Raw genomic sequence first — 17,733 nt, forward strand, 5'->3', positions numbered from 1 at the left:
GATACAAAATTATGGATAATAATGGAATATCTGGGTGGAGGCTCTGCCCTTGATCTAGTAAGTAAATGATACATATTTTTTTTGTTACTTTACTTCACGTAATTATATTCCTATCTTATAATTCTGGAAACTATAATACATCACTTGGCTGTGGCAATGTTCACTTTCAGGAAAGGATAAAACTATTTGTCAATGCCAGAAAAATGTTATTTTCCATGAGGCATGACTGATTATTTGTGTAAATAGAAGGGAACTAAGCAACCTAATATTGGAAGCAAGATATAAACATCTTAGAATGCTAATCTTCAGTCAGCCAGAGAGCACTAGTGCCTGAAAATAGTTTTTTGTATCTCTTAATTCTGCCACCACAACAAGTGGTGGCTTATACAAGTTTGTACATTTTAATGTATCTTCTTCACCACCCTCTCCCCCAAACAAATAAATGAAAGGTTCCCTGTTTGGAGTCTTTCTGAAGCCTAGACAGAAATACAATTTAGGCTGGTATTAAAAATAATAATTCAAAGAAATAGAAGAAGCTCTGGGCTCCATGGAGGGTAGAGAGGCCTTGCAGGGAGCCCTGGACAGACCAAAGGGCTGTGCAATCATCAAGGGTATGAAATTTAGCAGGAGCAAGGGCCTCATTCTGCATCTGGGATGGAGTACCCAGGTTTGAATTGGAATTCGAAGGGGTCAGTGCAGATCATGTTTTCTGTAACTGGATGCTGATATTCACTTCAGCTATTAAAAAGCACCCAATGCCCACCGTCTTATGTTCACTGTGGATTTAAAAAACACTACAGAAATAATAATGCATGTTTTAAGTATGTGAAAATTGTTATCCAAACTGAGGCAGAACATCTTGGTAGCAGAGTTTGCAGTTGTCAAATAGGATAACTGATAAAGGCTTGAGGAAAGAGCAAAAGGAACAAGGTCACTGTAAAGGGATTCTGCTGGTGACATCCAGAACACAGGAGTGGGTATTAAATGTGGGCTTCCTGCAGTTGTGTATTTTTGAACCCATTTATACCTTTAGCTTCCACATCTGTTAGGAGTTCTGTGGTTGTGTAAAAATTCATGATGTTCCCCATAAAGATATGATAAAAAATGTGTATTTATTGTTGTGATCACTTTTTTCTTCCAGACAGAAGAGCAATTAGAAATTGGGTTTGCTTTTATAAATTAGTTACTACTTTCTTTGTATAGGTATAAAAGAGCAGAGTAAAAACATGTTACCATATTTTCTTCTTTTTTTAAAATTCACAAATTTCACTTGTGTGATGACTATGTGTTTAATCTCTAAGTTTGTTGCCTAGAAATAGTAGAAATTTGTTGTTCACATCTTAAAATGTTATTGAAGAAATTTCACCCCAGAACTGAAATCATCCTGTAAGTGTCTATTAAGCATCATTTATGTGCTTCATTAATTTTCAATTTATGTTTTGGTGCATGTTCTCCTAGTTCTAACATGCACATTAATGGTTCTCAACTAGAACCTGGCATGTTTTGCCACATTTTCATACTCAAGGCAAGGATTACTGAGAACCTTGAATTCCATGTTCAGAGCGCAGACATGTCATTCTAGCTTGGTGTTTTCTTACTTGAATATGCACTGCATGATTTCAAAATGCTGCCTCACAAGAAAAAAATACATATAATGCAACTGCATGTACATTTTTGGTCAAACTTTTGAGTATAGTTCAAGTTTGTGACTGAGGTACAAGTGCCAGTCTTCTGAGATTTACTCTGTTTTCAGTAATTCCTCCTCACTAAGGTGAGCTGAATCTGACATAAGAGGTTTTCCCACATTAGATGTGCTGTGTCATGTTACCAAGTCTCAAGCTGGTGCTTGCAGCCTGGCTGCAGCAAAACTTTGAGAATGTCTTAGTGGGTTTCAGGTAGTGGTAATATTTTGTGTATTATCAGAGCTAAGGAAAAGCAAATAAGATTATAACTAAAGCTGCAAAGATAAAGCAAATGCATTGTTACATGAAATATTACCTCTGTTGCTATGCATGAGGATTTCTGAGGGATGTACTATTTTTAATTTTTATCTGAAAATCCTTATCTGAAATGCTTTCCTTTTCACAGAATGAAGCTTTAGAGGTACACCTTTTTGATTGTGATTCAATGAGTGCTATTGTGGAGTAAACTAGAATAGTGGAATATTTCCAATATTGATGCTTGGACACAAAGTTTCAGTGTCTCTCTGGAGATGCCCTTATTGTTTAAGGACAGGGTTTAAGATGCCCTTATTGTCTCTCTGGGTAGTGATCTTTCCTCGGTTATTCTCACTTTTAGAATTCATATCACGTGTAAAGAACTTTGGGATCATATAATGTTACTGATTCTTCTCATAAGAAGAATTACTTGGAATCTTTTAACAATTAGATTTATATTTCCAGGATTACTTGAAAAAAGTTAACATTTTAAAATACATAATACGTAATGTTCTCTCAGCCTATCACTTTAAGTTGAGTTTTAGAGAGTTTCTCAAAATCCAGTGTGCAGTATGTAGTCATAGACTGATGGATGTATTACCTTGAATGTCTTAGCTTCTTGCTCAAGCTTTGAGATTTGAGTCCACATAGGGTCTGTGGAGTTGCACATGTAAGTTTAGTGTAGTGTTAACAATCAGATGCTTTTCAAAGGCATAGTATATCTAGGACCTGACCACAAAGCAATGACTTGAGGCTCTGTCTTTATGGCATCTTTAACAAATTTTACATAATATTTTAGATAAATTATTTCTTTGCCTGTTGTTCATTAAGCCACTTAGTTTAGAGCTATGTGTTTTTAAAAATAGTATTTTGTTTTGTCTCACATTATGAAGTCAGAAAATTGGAAGTTTTGAGGGCTGACATAAGGAGTAATTTCTTTTTATAGTCACAGTGTTATTTCTGTTGTCTGTTTGTCCTTTTTTAATACATATTTAAACATTTCTTGCATCTCCTAGTTAGAGCCTGGCTCACTTGATGAAACTCAAATTGCTACAATATTGAGGGAGATACTCAAAGGACTCGATTACTTGCATTCGGAAAAGAAAATCCACAGAGATATTAAAGGTAAATTGTTTTGGTATTTGTGATGGAAGAATATCAGAAGAACTCATGCAAATCTGTATGAGCACCCTTACATTGTCAAATGGTGTCAAATATCTTCATTTCTGGTATTTCTTCTTCTTTATTCCAGCTGCTAATGTATTGCTGTCTGAACAAGGGGAAGTAAAACTGGCAGATTTTGGAGTAGCTGGGCAGCTAACAGACACACAGATAAAGAGGAATACCTTTGTGGGAACACCATTTTGGATGGCACCTGAAGTAATAAAGCAATCAGCATATGATTCAAAGGTGAGGTACTTCAAGGCATTGCTAAAGTCCCTTCCTTTTTCTAAATTGAATTACATGGGTTGGTCTTCAGAACACAGCTAATAACTTTGGTTGTGTCTACATGAGGATGACATGCTAGGTGACACCTAGCAGGTAAAAGCTGTTGGTGAGGAAAGATTTCCTAATTTGTATTCAAAGTTTAAGCTTCCTAGTTTATTAAGACAATCCAGATGGCAAGAAATTATACGGTATTCACAAGTGCATCCCATCACCTTTTTTCCCACTCAATTGATGAGTATTTTTGGCTGTTTAAAAGCAGAAGAGTGCAGATATTTAGAAAAAGTAGAAGAGTACAAATATATTCAAAATGTTACTATTCTTCCTCTTGTTTTTAGAAAAAAATAGCCAGCAACACAGTTGAAGAATATGGATTTGGTGGATGTGAAACTGTTGTTTGAAAGGGCTGTTACTCCTCTCTGGCAGAATGTGCTGCTCTGACCATGTTCTTTCAGATTTGCCATTTGGGAGGTGTTGATATTAAATACCAAATTTATCTATACACAGGATTTTGATCTAGCAGAGTGGCACATCAGCATACTGAAATCTCAAGACAAGCACAGTATATCAATTGTAATACATAGTTGGGTCACAGTAGAAATGTGATTCCATTACTGTTCTCACCAGTATGGCACTGCGTGTCCCTGCTTGCCAGGGAGGAATATGCCCATTAGAGCCAGCTCAAGCCTATTGCTTTTTTCAAAGTTCTTTGTGGTGGCTATTTGTTTTTTATGCTTCTATTTGTTTGAGGTACATATACAGCTCTTTGCTGCCCCTGCTTTCTCTCTGTCCCACACGGCCTGGCTGGCTCCACAGGACACCCATGTTATCAGGAAAGGCTCCTTGCCCAACCCACTGCTGCAGCTGTAGGTCTGAAACAAAGGTCACCCTCAAGCCCAATTTGTGTTAAGATCAGCTTTCTTTATTATAATTACCAGTATTTCCTTATGTTCTTCCCTGAGCTCATCTTCCTTGCCCATTTCCTGTGATTTCCCTGTAGGGATTTGTTGATTTGCCATATTTCCATGGAATGGGACAGGTTGGGATGTTTCTTTGCATTTGCCAAGGCTGATTCTGGTCTAGGCTGTACTGTTGCTTAATTCCCTGTTTGCTATCTTTCTGTAAAAAAGCTATAACAGGCAAAATACTGTAGAGCCTGTAGAAGCTTAAATAACCCCAAAATCCCAACTTAAAGTTGAGTAAACTTTTTTTAAATGGTGGTTGTTATTTTTTGCCTTTGTGTATTTTTATGGGGGATTTTTAGGTAGTTTATTTGCTTTGGTTTTGGTTGGTTGGCCTTGGGTTTTTTTTGTTTTGTTTTTTTGAGGTTTGGCTCCTGGGAATGACCATCATTTGGACAAAGTATGATTCAGCCCTTACATTTTCCGTTCTGGCTGTTTCAGTGTGCAATGTCACATGGACATAAGAGTCTTGGATACTTGATGAAGGATTCCAAATAAAAGCTTGAAAGGGCTCTAGTTTTTGGCAGTGCTTCTGCTTCCTGTTTGGATTCCTGTCTTACCTGAAAACATGTTTTCTTAACCTGCTTCATTTTTCATATATCTAGTTCTCTGCTCTTTCTACTATAAAACTTGTACTGTAAAAAAATAATTATTTAATTTGAAATTGTCTTTCTCTTGCACATAGCCTGTTTTCCTTGACTTACAAGAACTTTAAAGCTGGACTGCATTTTGCACATTAGATTAGAAGAGGAAAGGCTTATGGCAGTATTGCAGTGGATAGTAATTACCAGTGACTTGGTGACTGTCATCTGAACTTGGAAGAGGAATTTTTGTTCAAGATTTGAAACTCTTAAAAATCACAATGTGATAAAACCTAAGGATAGTGGAGTGTCACCATGTCCTGAGGTCATGCTTATCCCTCTCCATTTGGAGAACTATTTGTGCTTGTTCTGGGGTTTCATTGTCACAGTCAAGTCCATCCTAGAAATGCCTAATTGGATACATGTGCAATTGGTACTTCCTTTCTTATCTGTGAAAGGGGAGGATATGGTTCCAGAGGAACATGGGGTGAGTTACTTTTGATGTTTTCAACAGGAATGGGCTTCCAAAACCCATCTTGGACTTCAAAGAGTCTAGCGTGCTGCTATAGTTTGTTGCACTTTTTTGTTCATTTTTGTAGAGGAAGGTCACTAGTAGTAGAGTTATAAATACATGAGGAAAAAAGGAAGTATTTATATACATATATGTGTGTGCAGGTGGATATCTGTGCACTCATACACATGTAAATTTGATGTTTATACTTGTATATACTGAAAGTCTGGCAGAGGAAAAGTATCAATTTATGTGGCTTTAACACCTCATTCTTGAGAAACTGAAATTCTGAATAAATTAGAAATAATAATACTCAGTTGTTAACATGAAGACTCATCTTCACAGGTGACATTTTTCTTTTGTAACCAAGAAAAGCTTTCCTCCTAGAGGGAAGTTACTCATAATTAGGCTTGAGGAGAGCTTAGCTGATAATGCTCTTATTAAGATAAATGAAACTCGGGGCCCATGTGCTTATGTAATTCTTTGTGCTCAGGAACTGCTCTGTAACATGGCCTAACAAAATGGCATTTTATAAATTCAGTGGTATGCTAATTGACTCTGGTTTGGTTTTTTTTTTTCATTCTTACTTGCAAAATTAAGTAACTAAGCTCTTGACAGTAGGATACTGTCTGACCAAGGAAGGAGGAGCTTGTTTCGTGCCAGGCACTGTGGCTGTGATAGTGGAGTTGGATATGTGCAAGTCAGTCAAAGATAACCATGAGAATCCACAGGGCTGACACAGGTGGGGTTCAGGGGTGCTTAGTAAAGACAGCAGTGATGAATGAAATCTCTGCTCTGTCCAGTACCTGGAAATAGATCTGTTTACAGCATAGCAAAATTCCAACTGCTCTGTTTGGGAGTAAAACCAGACAGCTCATGTCAGATCTTTTCTGCTTTTCCTGTGATTAAGTCTTTGTTCTGCTTTCACTTAAAAAGAAACAGAGAAAAAACAAACATAAATATTTTTAATTGGTATCTTGTCCTTGGAACAGACATTTCTGGGAATTTTTTTTCTTTTACCTTTCTGACAGGTAAAAGAAAACCCTCTTGACTTTGGGTCTGTGACTTCAGCAAAACATAAGAGAATTACAGTGCATTGCTTCACATTACTTCAGGCAGTTTTGCAGTAGGATTTGTATCAAGGGAGACAGCATTCCCTAGAAAGAGTAGCACATTTTGATAGTGAAAACTTTTAAAGTCTACTTGGACCAAAAAGCAGAATATTGCTGTTAAAGACTGCATTTCTCTAGTCTGTGAATAAGAATGATATATAAAACCAGTGATAAATTCCAGGGAAGTTATATTCTAATGTACAACCATCAGAAATTTAATACTAGCTAGTTTATGTTGAGGAAAAATCTTGTGCAAGTTAAAGCATTTTACTTTATGTGACTATTTTAGACTTACCCCATATTTACAGAGTATACTTGAATATGGTAGATAAAATGCTAGTTTATATGACTCTGCCATTGCTTTTTGAAGTAGTAGTATTGATTTCAAAAAGTTTAAACTCTACTTAGTATAACTTTTATACTGAAGAGTGCAGACAACCAAGAAACTTCACTTGGGCTATGGGGCTAATCACATAAAACAATGGCAACAAAACCAATTTACACATTAAGTTATTTACGGTAAAACTTAAAAATCTACCTTTACAAGTGTGATGGTTTTGACTGGGGTAAAATTAATTTTCTTCACAGTAGCTGATATGTGGCTGTGTTTTGGGTTTGTGCTGCAAGTGTTGATAATTCAGGGATATTTTCCTGATTGCTGAGCAGCCCTTGCACAGAGCCAAGACCTTTCCTGCTTTTTACCCACCAGTGAGCAGACTGGGGGTGCACAAGGAGTTGGGAAGGGACTCAGCCAGGACAGTTGACCAGAGGGATATTCCACACCATATGGCCTCATGCACAGGGGAAAGTCCCTGCTGCTCAGGGCCTGGCTGAGCATCTTCCTCTTGGTGGAGAGCAGCTCTTTCCACTTACATCACTTGCCTTTCTTGGGTGTTAGTTCTTTCTCTTTGTTATTTTTTTCCCCATTATAATTTATTATTATTGTTATTTTATTTCAGTTATTAAACTGTTCATAATCCACAAGTTTTCTCCCATTACCCTTCAAATTCTCTTCCTCCCCCATTCCACCAGGGGACGGTGTGAGCAAGCAGATGTTTGTTGCTGGTTAAACTAGAGCAGCAAGCCAACACTTTCTTTCTCCAGCCTGATCTTAAAAGCATTCTTTCTTACAGGCAGATATCTGGTCGTTAGGCATAACAGCCATAGAACTTGCAAAAGGAGAGCCACCTCATTCAGAATTACATCCAATGAAAGTTTTGTTCCTCATTCCTAAGAACAATCCACCAACGCTGGAAGGAAACTTCAGTAAATCCCTCAAAGAATTTGTCGAGGCCTGCTTAAACAAGGACCCAAGCTTTGTGAGTTTCATGTTTGTCAGTGTGTAGTAGAGAATTTGACAGCTTTACATGGATTGCATGAGTAAGTGTCATTCAGCTTCTCTAATATGGTGTGACATAAGTGACAGGTATATTTTTAAATACTGTATATGTTTAAAATCTCATTTGTATCAAGACTAAACTCTGGATTTCTTTGTTTTTATAGTGAGTCACTCAACACTTAAACATGGTAAAAAAAACCCCAACTCTCTCTTCTTTTCTTTTAAGAGACCTACTGCAAAAGAGCTTTTAAAACATAAGTTCATTTTACGAAACTCCAAGAAAACATCTTACTTGGCTGACCTCATTGACAGGCATAAGAGGTGGAAGTCTGAGCAAAGTCATGACGACTCCAGTTCTGATGACTCGGATACGTAAGTTTGATGAGTCTATGAAATATCCTCCTTTAGGAGCCAAGGAGTTATTTTTAGCACATGTATTGCTGTATTCAGTTATTTACAGATTTTCAGCTTAGTGGCCTTGGTAAATGAATGCAGTCTTAATTTTAGTATTGCCAGGGATTTCGTGCAAGTAACAGTCACTGAGGAAAAACTCTCCTGGCCCATATTCTGTGCTACCTTCTCTCTTATGTAGGGTCCAGGGCTCTTCCTAGATGTGAGGCCAGCTCTTCTGCAGGCAGGAGGTCTCAAGCTGCACAGCCAAGTAGCACTGTGCAAGTGAGATTCAAGTGAAGAGATTGCCACAACTTACTCTACAAATGGATTAAATACCTCATAGTAAAGGAAACTCTACTATTCTCTGCTATTCCAGTATGCACGCTAATGGCAAGCATCAGGTTATTTCTTGGGTGACATTACAGCTGTCTATTTCTTTGCAGTATTAATGGCTTCATGCCTTCCAGTGATCACAGTTCCAGTGGCTTAGCTATTTTTCTAGGCAAGAAAAGTGAATTTAGTTTTCTAATTTCATCCCCTTTTCCTAACGAGTTGAGGTGCTCTGCTAAAGCCAGTTTTCAGATAGCAATAAAACATTTCATGTAACTTGTTAATATGACATGGGAAAATGTTTTCAGTCTGTAATGCCTCACTTCCTTACATCTGGTGAATTTACCCAAAAAATGTTTCCTTAATTTTCATACTTGTCTTTGTATGTAGTAGCCTGTACAATAGAATCCTGATTTTGGTCTTTACTGAGTTTTTGTATTTAGTGTGTATATTTAATGAACATCAGTGGTAAGGTAAGATTTTTTTTTCCTTTCCCTTGAAGTGAAGCAGATGGTCAAGCTTCAGGTGGGAGTGACTCAGAAGAGTGGATCTTTACAATAAGAGAAAAAGACCCCAAGAATCTAGAGAATGGAGCAGCCCAGCCTTTGGAATTGCAAAGAAATAAGGTGCTCAAAATACTGACTTCAATACAAAGAGATAATTCTGCTTTAATAATTTAGTAATAATTTATGCCTTTAAAAGCATTTATATTGTAAAACTTCCAGAACTTTTGCTAAAAATGTGTTTTCTACAGTTGCCTTTCACAAAACTTTCTAAGTCTTGAAGCTTGGGCATTCAGTTAATGTGTCCTTTTGTGTAGTTGACAAAATACATACCAAATATTTCTCTGGTTTGAAATACAACCACTGGAGGAAGACCAGGCAATACTGTATTTTTAAAATCTCATTCTGTATAGTAAACTAAAACCAGTACAGTGCAAATCTAGGCTGGAGTTTCGGAGAAGGCATTTTGGTCTTTTAAGGAAAAAAGCTACTATGTAACAAAGACCAGAATGTGCCTGTGTCCAAAAAAAATAAAAAAAAAAAATCCAAACCCAAACAACCCAGAATAAGGGATGTTTAGGAATGGCTACATTGTATTTTCTGCAAGCTGTGTGGCCAGAGCAGGTTATTGCTGTGCTGGCTCTGAAAATTCTGGAGAAATAGCACAAAAATATTTTATCATACAGGATGAACCTAGTAAATATCAGCATGTCTATGACTTGGTTAATGCTCAGTAGGATTGTGGGAGTTTGGTGGTTTTGGTTTGTGGTTTTTTGGGTTTTTTCCCCCCTTCTCATTTTGAGCTTGCATGTATTTGAGGTGCTGCAGTCTCAAATTTTAATTCAGCCTCTATTTTCCACAGTGCTTTGGAATAGTGTGTTGTAGAACATTTTCCATATATGGAAACAGACCTTTCATAAAGTGTAGCATGTTGGAACTACATTTTGTCTTTAATTAACATACAATGAGGCTACTTTTTTAAAAAAAAAATTGGTCTTTTTTTTTTTTCTTTAAAGGAAAAGGATATCCCAAAGAGGCCTCTATCCCAATGCCTGTCTACAATTATATCCCCTTTATTTGCAGAGGTAAGTTACTGCTTTAAAACACAACAATTCCAAGGTTTATCTGAAAAAAATTGAAAAATATAATGAATCATACCTAAGGTTGCTACTACCCATTTGGAACTTGCTGTGTTAAGTTTTTTCTCTGCCTTTGGTATGTCTGCTTCTGAGGTCTGTATTTTGTTCCTAACGATACTTGATACGCATAGTAGTAACATCACCCATGCTGGCCTAAAGCAATGAACATGACAAGAAAAAGGTGTGTAAATGTTTAGATTACAGCATTCAATTTTTGACACTACTTTATGTATTTATCTTATTACAAAATTCAAGCTCAAGATCTGTTCCAGGATACAGTTGTGGACCAGATCATCAAGAATTTCACTTTTGAATTTCAGTGTTGCAAACTGTATTTTGTTCCCATTCTGAGTTTTATATTTTTATACGCTCCCCCAAAATACTTAAAAACAACTTTGAGAAAGAATATATGAAGGATAAGAGAAGAATTTATGAAGATATGATTATTTTAAAAAGTTGATAAAATTACTGCAGTGTATATGTATTAGGTGTGCAAGCATGGATACTAAAGTATAGGAAGCACATCTTGAAATCAAACAGCTATGGGTAAATATTGCTTTTTTTCCTTGGGATACTTTGTTGTCATTTTTGACTGTGAGCATGCTGAAAAGGATGTGTGAAGATTGAAGATGTGTGAAGATGATTGACATCCTGATAAGTGCTGTAAAGACAAACTTCTGCTTGAAAAATGTCTTCAGTGTGTGAGGGTCTATGATGAAAGTCAAATGCTGACATTGTGAACACTGATGGTCACTTCCTAACAAGCTTCTGCATTATATTGTGTATAGAAATATTTATTAATATCTTATTAATATATTTCTTCCTGGTTTCCTTTCAGTTGAAAGAGAAGAGTGAGGTGTGTGGTGGTAACACAGATTCCATAGAAGAACTGAGAAAGGCAGTTTATTTAGCTGAGGAGGCTTGTCCAGGCATTGCAGATACCATGGTGTCACACCTTGTGCAGAGGCTTCAGAGGTAATGAAACTATTGCAATATGGCTTACAGAAATCTGTTTCTAATATTTGGCTTATGTTGAATTGAAAGAATTAATTTTTCTTACTAGTGGAGAAGAGAACCACTTGTGCCTGCAGTTTGTGCAGTTGTGTTTGCTTACTGGAAGAACACCTAATCATATCAGCAGTTGTTATTTCTAGCCTCAGGTGATAGCACATATGTATGTTCATCCTGTTGTGTGCATATTGTGTGCCAAATGAGACTGGACAGGCTTTTCCCTTTGCAGTTCATGTAAGGGACACACACTTCCTTGGTGTCTGGGTGTGTGTTGCAGAGAACACTCTGTGTCACTCTTAGGTTCATCACTGTTCAGTTGATCTGTGTTTCTCTCACTCACATGGGGAGTGGTTCCTTGTTCATTCATTAAAGACAGTCTGCATGGCCTTTGGGTGACACCTCCAAAACCAGTATTTGGTCTTACTTCAAAAGGCCAAATTTCATGAGATTTTCTAACTGCCTTCCTTAGGAATATATTAGGAACAAATAATCAATTTTCTGTTCCTTTAAATGTTGCACAAGAAAAGATAAGAGGTATAAATTTCAGAATTGCTGCTGGAAGAGGCTATAAATGTAACATTGAATCTAGGAGCCCACAGCTGTTGTGAAACTCACAGCAGCTAGATTGGATTGCTTGGTACTAGAAAAAACTCATGTCAATGAGTAATCATGGACCACTACATGGAAAAAGATCACCCTGAGCAGGTGTCTCCCTTGCACTGTCTCTAACCACAGCTTGGTAAAGTTTAGGAATTCACAGCTTTGAGGTTGAAGCACTGAATTTCCAGGGTGACACTTTCTCCTCCAGTAAAAACCTGTGCCAAGAAACTTGCAAGCAATCGTGTTTGTTGCTTTATGGGCTGTTAAGAATGAAGCCCAGTCAGCATCTCTAGTGGTGAAAGGTTACTTCTAATGCCAGATGTCCTGTCCTGTCTCATTTGGTCCTGGCAGACTTGAAAGAGTTGCTGGAGCTTCCATCTCAGTTGTTTCCATTAGGGGTTCCAAAATTGAATCCAGTCTTTCATCAGCTAATATTTCAGTGTCATATTTTTATCAGTCTGGTACAGGATCTTCCTGTAACTAGAAACCTCAAAGATTTGATGCTGCAATTGAGGCTGAAAATGGCCATGTGGAGACAGTGCCAAGACATGGGCATTTTTGGGGATGCTGGAAGTGATCTTACTTGTTCTGTCGATACTGCAACATTCATAATTTTTGTCCTGCAAGAAAGATTTCAGAACCCTTTATGTACCTGTTTAGTATTACTTTCCTTCTGTTCTGCTTCCTTGGACTGTTACTGTTTTTCTTAGTCATAATGTCTTAGAGCAGTGAAGGCAAGCACTCCATTCTCTTTCTAGGAGAGAAAGAATTGTTCATAGAGAATGTTTGTCAGGGGATTACATCTGGGTGAATTTTCTCTATTTTTCAGGGATTGTATTCCAGCTAGTATGGGATAATGACTCCAGAAAGGGAGTGAAAGAATGAATAGCAAGAACTCCCACTAAAAATGAGCTTGAATCATTCCATAGCTTAGTAGTTTTCCCTTGGGGATAAGGCTGGTTTTTTTGGAGCTAGTCAAATTCTGAAAAAATAATTCCTTCTTGTTCGAGTGCTGCAGGAGGTGTGCTCTTTTACATCATCAGGTAAATTCAGTATAATACCCTCTCAATTTGATAGCTAATTACTGAAGATAGGTTTCCAACAACAAGTTTCTGATTACATTTTCACTCCCCCTTATCATTGGTTAGAACTGGGTTTTGTAATCTTGTCTGAATGAATTAACTGGGACCTCAGAATAGCTGCCCAGTCATGTGCGTGAATCCAGTTACCTTCCCTCTCCAGTTTTGATTTTGGATGTTTGGTGAAGTTTACTGGAAACTTAATGTGATTAAAAAGTGTGCTTATCATCCTTTGGATGATTTAAGAATCTCCTTAGATCAAGAGATAGAGTTGTCCTATCCCAGTAATGTTTTGAAAAGATTTGATGTAAGCTTGCAGAGTAGGAAAGGTGGAGTCGCTAAATGTTCTTCCATCATTAAATGCTGCTCAGTAACACATTTGAGCACAGGTTGTTGCTGTTTGTTGGGAAAGCAGTGATACTCTAACAGGCTTGTTCAGTTCCACGGCTCCTCCTTTAAGGTGTGGTGGCAGTGGTGAGTGCCATAGTGCAAGGAAAAAGGCCAGAACTTCAACAGCATAAAATGGAATCACTTCATTGCTGCTTCTTGTAGAATGCCTTTCTAAAAGTTGTAACAGTAACTATTTCATTTCCTCTTCAGATATTCCCTAGCTGGAGGAAGTTCTTCATCCTACTGACATACTCTTCCTTCCTGGCTTTCCCAAGACAGCAGAGATCCCATGGTGTCTGCATTGAAGGCGTGCACCCTAATGCTGTTCTGCCTCTCAGTCTCTGGAAAGTCCTTGGGAGGAAGGACATTCTAAGAGTGAAAATGAAGTCTCTTGGATGGAGGCAATCTTTTTCAGCTCCTTAAAGCTATAATTTTTTAAGATGATAATTCACATATTCCAGGGAGGTGTCCTTTTGTAAAATCTGAAATGTATATTTAGGTTTGTGATAGAGAAATTGAAGATATTGAGAAACCTCAGGTATCTTGCTTTAAGAATTCCACTGAGAGATGGAGCATGGTTGTTGGTATTGTGTACAGATATGTATATAATGTCTTTTTTAAAAGAAAGCCTTTCAATGTGCATAAGGAATCACTGTGTACAAAATGGTAAAGTGCTTTTGTAGATAATGTTAGTGGGGTAAACATTTGACAGGCCATAACTGAGTATTGCCTTGCCTTTATTACATGTAAAGTTTGAAATATGTGATAAGTGAATCTCGATTAGATTTTTGTATGTGAAGTATTTGCCACTGAAAGAGTTAATCCTGTATTATAGAACCTTCTATTTGTACCTCAGCACAGACACAATTTTATTCTGTTTCTTTAGCATTTCTTTCTTTTTACTTATATTCTGAGCCTCACTTTCTATTTATGGTACTACTTCTATTTGTTTTAAATTTCATACACCTGGTCTCTCAAAGCTTTAAATTTAAATTATTGTCTTTCCTAGAGTTCTTTCATATCTTCAGTTTCAAACTGTGCCAATGCAAATTCTGAAATAGTTCAGTTTTAGTAACAGATATTTGTGAAGTTAATGAAATTCAGACACAGTCTTTTTTCACCTGAACATGTTTAAATGCTCACAGAAATCTTTATTCCCTTCATTTATTCTGAAATATCTCCTTAAGGTGTAGATTCTGAGACAGTTCCAAGTATTTCTTTATCATGCCTATTTTTATCATTAAAAGAAATGTCTTTCAGCATACAAGAAAAGTTATCCATAGGTTCAGTATTTGTTCTCGCTGCCTAGATCTGTGCATCTCTTTAGCAAAATGGATAGATGTTGGGCAGAGAGACTGCAAAACAGCCCGGGTGCTGGTTCCTGCTGCTTGCCTCTCCAGAGAAAAGTTACTTCTTGAAATTCTGAATTTTAAAATTTCCACTATTCCTGTGAGGGCTTCTAGACAGCTGACTTCAGGTGTCACAGATCTTGGAAACAGTAATACTAGTTCATTAGTTGGATGCACAGTTGATCAGGTAGCTGCTATTCCCCCCCCGCCCCTGTATTACTCTGAGGTTTACCTTGGTTGGTTTCACCAAGACTATATTCAGGTTCTTCTTATTCCAGTAGCTAAGAGAGCATTTTTGCCTTCTTTTAATGAAGCAATTGATGACTTTATGCTTTGCATGACTGTGAGGTAACTTATATATTAACTTTAAAAAAAAAAATAGACGGGAGCTTTGGAACAGAAAGGATTAACATTTAAAACACAGGCATATCTGCCTGCCTTGGTACAAGAAACCCAGGTACTCTAACCATTGTGGAAGCTGGTGAGGTCTCCTTCCAGGACTTCTATCACCATGGTAGCCCTTAGTCTATGCATATTACTAGCCTTAATTTATTAATTTAAGAATTTAACAGTAAGAGGACACTGTCTTGCTAACAGAGCTAATAAACTTCTGCCCAGGTTGAAACAACAGTTGGAAGAAATGTGGGTGTGTGTTCATCTTGTGGCCATGCTTTCAGGCATTACTCATTTGCCAGCCTAATTAGGTGATGTGTTACCTTTATGGCTAAGGGAATTTAAAATAAATTGAACAATTCTAAAAGTTTGAGCAATGTTTCACAACTCCAGTTTGATTATTATTTTTAATTATGTTGTTTAGTGTGCTCTTAAGTGTTATGGATAGGCTCACTTTTGAGGAAATAAATTTAGTACTGCTTTTGTGAAATGGGCATCATAATGCAGTGCAATGGAAATTTACCTGTTGATGTCTCAATAGGAGAACATTTAGCCTTGAACAGATCCCTGTGCTGTGACTGCATAAGGAAATCAACAGGTGTGTTTGCACTGGAAATATAAATTGATCAGTGTAAGCTGTTCCCTTGTCATCTGTTAATGTAAGGACTGGAAATTAAAGTGAGCTTACTTGATGATGCACAGAACTTCTGAGACTTAGTGGGGAAGTTAAACTTAAGCTGCTGGCTTGAATGTCAAGAATTGATCAATCAGAAAGTTGAATTAAGTTCTAAGCTACACTCTTTGAACACTCGTTTGAAAAGTTATATATATGTGTTTTGAGTTGCATTTTAGTTGTGTTCCAGGACTGTATGTTGAGGAAGTACTTGTCTGAGTAGATAGTGGCAGAATTTGCTTGATGAATGTGTCAGAGCTTAAGATGAATAAGACTTGTGTTGAGGGCAGGTGGCCAAAAGGCTTGGGCATTTAGAAGAAGACAAGACCTCATTTATGGTAGAGATGTGTATTTTTATATGTAATATACAGATTATTTAAATATAGACTATCTTAAACTGAGATTCACTGAAAAAAGAAGCGTGCTGTATCTTGAATGTAGAAGTACAATCATTTGCTATTAAAAAGTATTGATGCTTTAAAAATCAGGTCTGTATCGGTTATAGAAGAGGAGCTTCATTTGAAAGAAGCACCACCTCAGTTTCTCAGAGGAAAAGAAGTGTATTGATATTTTTGGAGAGGTTTTTTTCATGCTTAAAACATGTCTGTGTTACAATGTTGCACTGATGATTTTTCTGTGCAGGTAGTACTTCACTCAGTCTTGACTATACTAAATGATAAGCTATCCCTATTTATGCAAACCTTTAAATTAGTAGAACTGCTTATTTGTCAGGGATTTCATGATTAGGCAGTAAATAAACTCACTGTTTAAAAACAATAAAATCAGTTATTTGAACTGAAGGCTTGCTTTTTTGTAACTCTCAGATCTATTTTTTTACCTTACCTTTCCCTGCAGTTGCACTTTGTAGTTGCTGACCAGTTTACTGAAGGATGATGTGCCAGGGCACAGAACACTTTCGGTGTAGTGACAAAGCAGTGATTTCACTCTGCAGTGCCATGGTTCCTTTGCAGCTCCATCACTGTGTGTGAGCATGTGGGAACAGAAGAGAAACTGGTCTTTGTGGAATGCCCTAACTGGGTGCTGTGCCCCCGCTGTGCAAGAGGGGCAGGTGGAGGGGGAAGCTGAGGCTGGGTGTGTTGGCACCTCACTGCGAAGCAGCTGGCTCAGTGTGAGTTCCCATCCTCTGTACCCTGGCTCCCCATCATCTGCCTCTTAATGTGCTTTTAATGTAGCTGGGCAATGTGTTCTTTAGCTCTGACCACTTCATGTGATGTTCTGTATTACTTTTTAAACTGCGTGGTACCAGTAGTAGTTTTACAGTAACCTGACTTTGAAGGAAATGTGTTTTGCCTTCAAAAATGTCACCAGTGGAAGATTATCCAGAGTGTGCATAAGCACAGGTATCATGCAAGGATCAGGACAATTCCAAATGGGTTTTGTAGGCTGCTGAGGAGGAGCTGAAGGTATAGCCCAAATGTGCTTCCTGTTTTTAACTGTGTTTGCAGATGTGCTGGCAACTGCACTGAGCACATGCCATGGACAAATCGTATGCAAGGGTTTCCTGCCACCTGTAAGGCATGAGTACAGAGGACCATGAAAGTGTGTGTCTTGTTTTCTGTAATGTTGCTGCCTGTTTACAGCTGTGTATTTAAATTTTACTTTGGTCACTCTACACCAACACAGTAAATCTTGTAAAATACGTGACCTGGAAATAAAGAAGGAAAAGTTTCATGAAATGTTGCCACCTGAGTGGTCAGTGAGATGGGATTCAGGGCCCCTTCCCTGGAGGGGATGCTCTGTGGGAGTTATTACCCACGTGTCAGTAATGATATGCAGGAAGTTATTAAACACTGGTGGGTTTTTAATGGCAATCAGCTCAGAATTTGTAGCACTTGGAGATGGCAGTGATTTAAAACCCATCCTGCCAGCCCCGTGAAACTGATTAAGTGCTCACAACAAACACCTTTACCTGGTGACAAACTGTGTGACAGCTGCACTCCTGCAGGTGTACTTCATTACTATTT

At 37.6% G+C, this 17,733-nt stretch overlaps 1 protein-coding gene across 5 annotated transcripts in view; it reads left to right on the forward strand.

The window, feature by feature from the left end:
• The window catches only part of STK24 (serine/threonine kinase 24), a 51,340-nt gene extending 34,792 nt beyond the window's left edge, over positions 1-16,548 (forward strand). For all 5 annotated transcript variants that reach the window (XM_064408410.1, XM_064408413.1, XM_064408412.1 and 2 more), the window contains 9 exons: positions 1-57; positions 2,954-3,062; positions 3,190-3,347; positions 7,683-7,868; positions 8,115-8,260; positions 9,114-9,237; positions 10,131-10,199; positions 11,092-11,228; positions 13,544-16,548. In XM_064408410.1, the coding sequence (XP_064264480.1) occupies positions 1-57; positions 2,954-3,062; positions 3,190-3,347; positions 7,683-7,868; positions 8,115-8,260; positions 9,114-9,237; positions 10,131-10,199; positions 11,092-11,228; positions 13,544-13,580 (1,023 nt within the window). In that variant the 3' untranslated portion in view covers positions 13,581-16,548. The remainder of the gene's footprint in view (positions 58-2,953; positions 3,063-3,189; positions 3,348-7,682; positions 7,869-8,114; positions 8,261-9,113; positions 9,238-10,130; positions 10,200-11,091; positions 11,229-13,543) is intronic.
• The last annotated feature ends 1,185 nt before the right edge of the window (positions 16,549-17,733 follow it).

Source organism: Passer domesticus, chromosome 2, assembly GCF_036417665.1.
Source record: "Passer domesticus isolate bPasDom1 chromosome 2, bPasDom1.hap1, whole genome shotgun sequence".
Taxonomy (NCBI): domain Eukaryota; kingdom Metazoa; phylum Chordata; class Aves; order Passeriformes; family Passeridae; genus Passer; species Passer domesticus.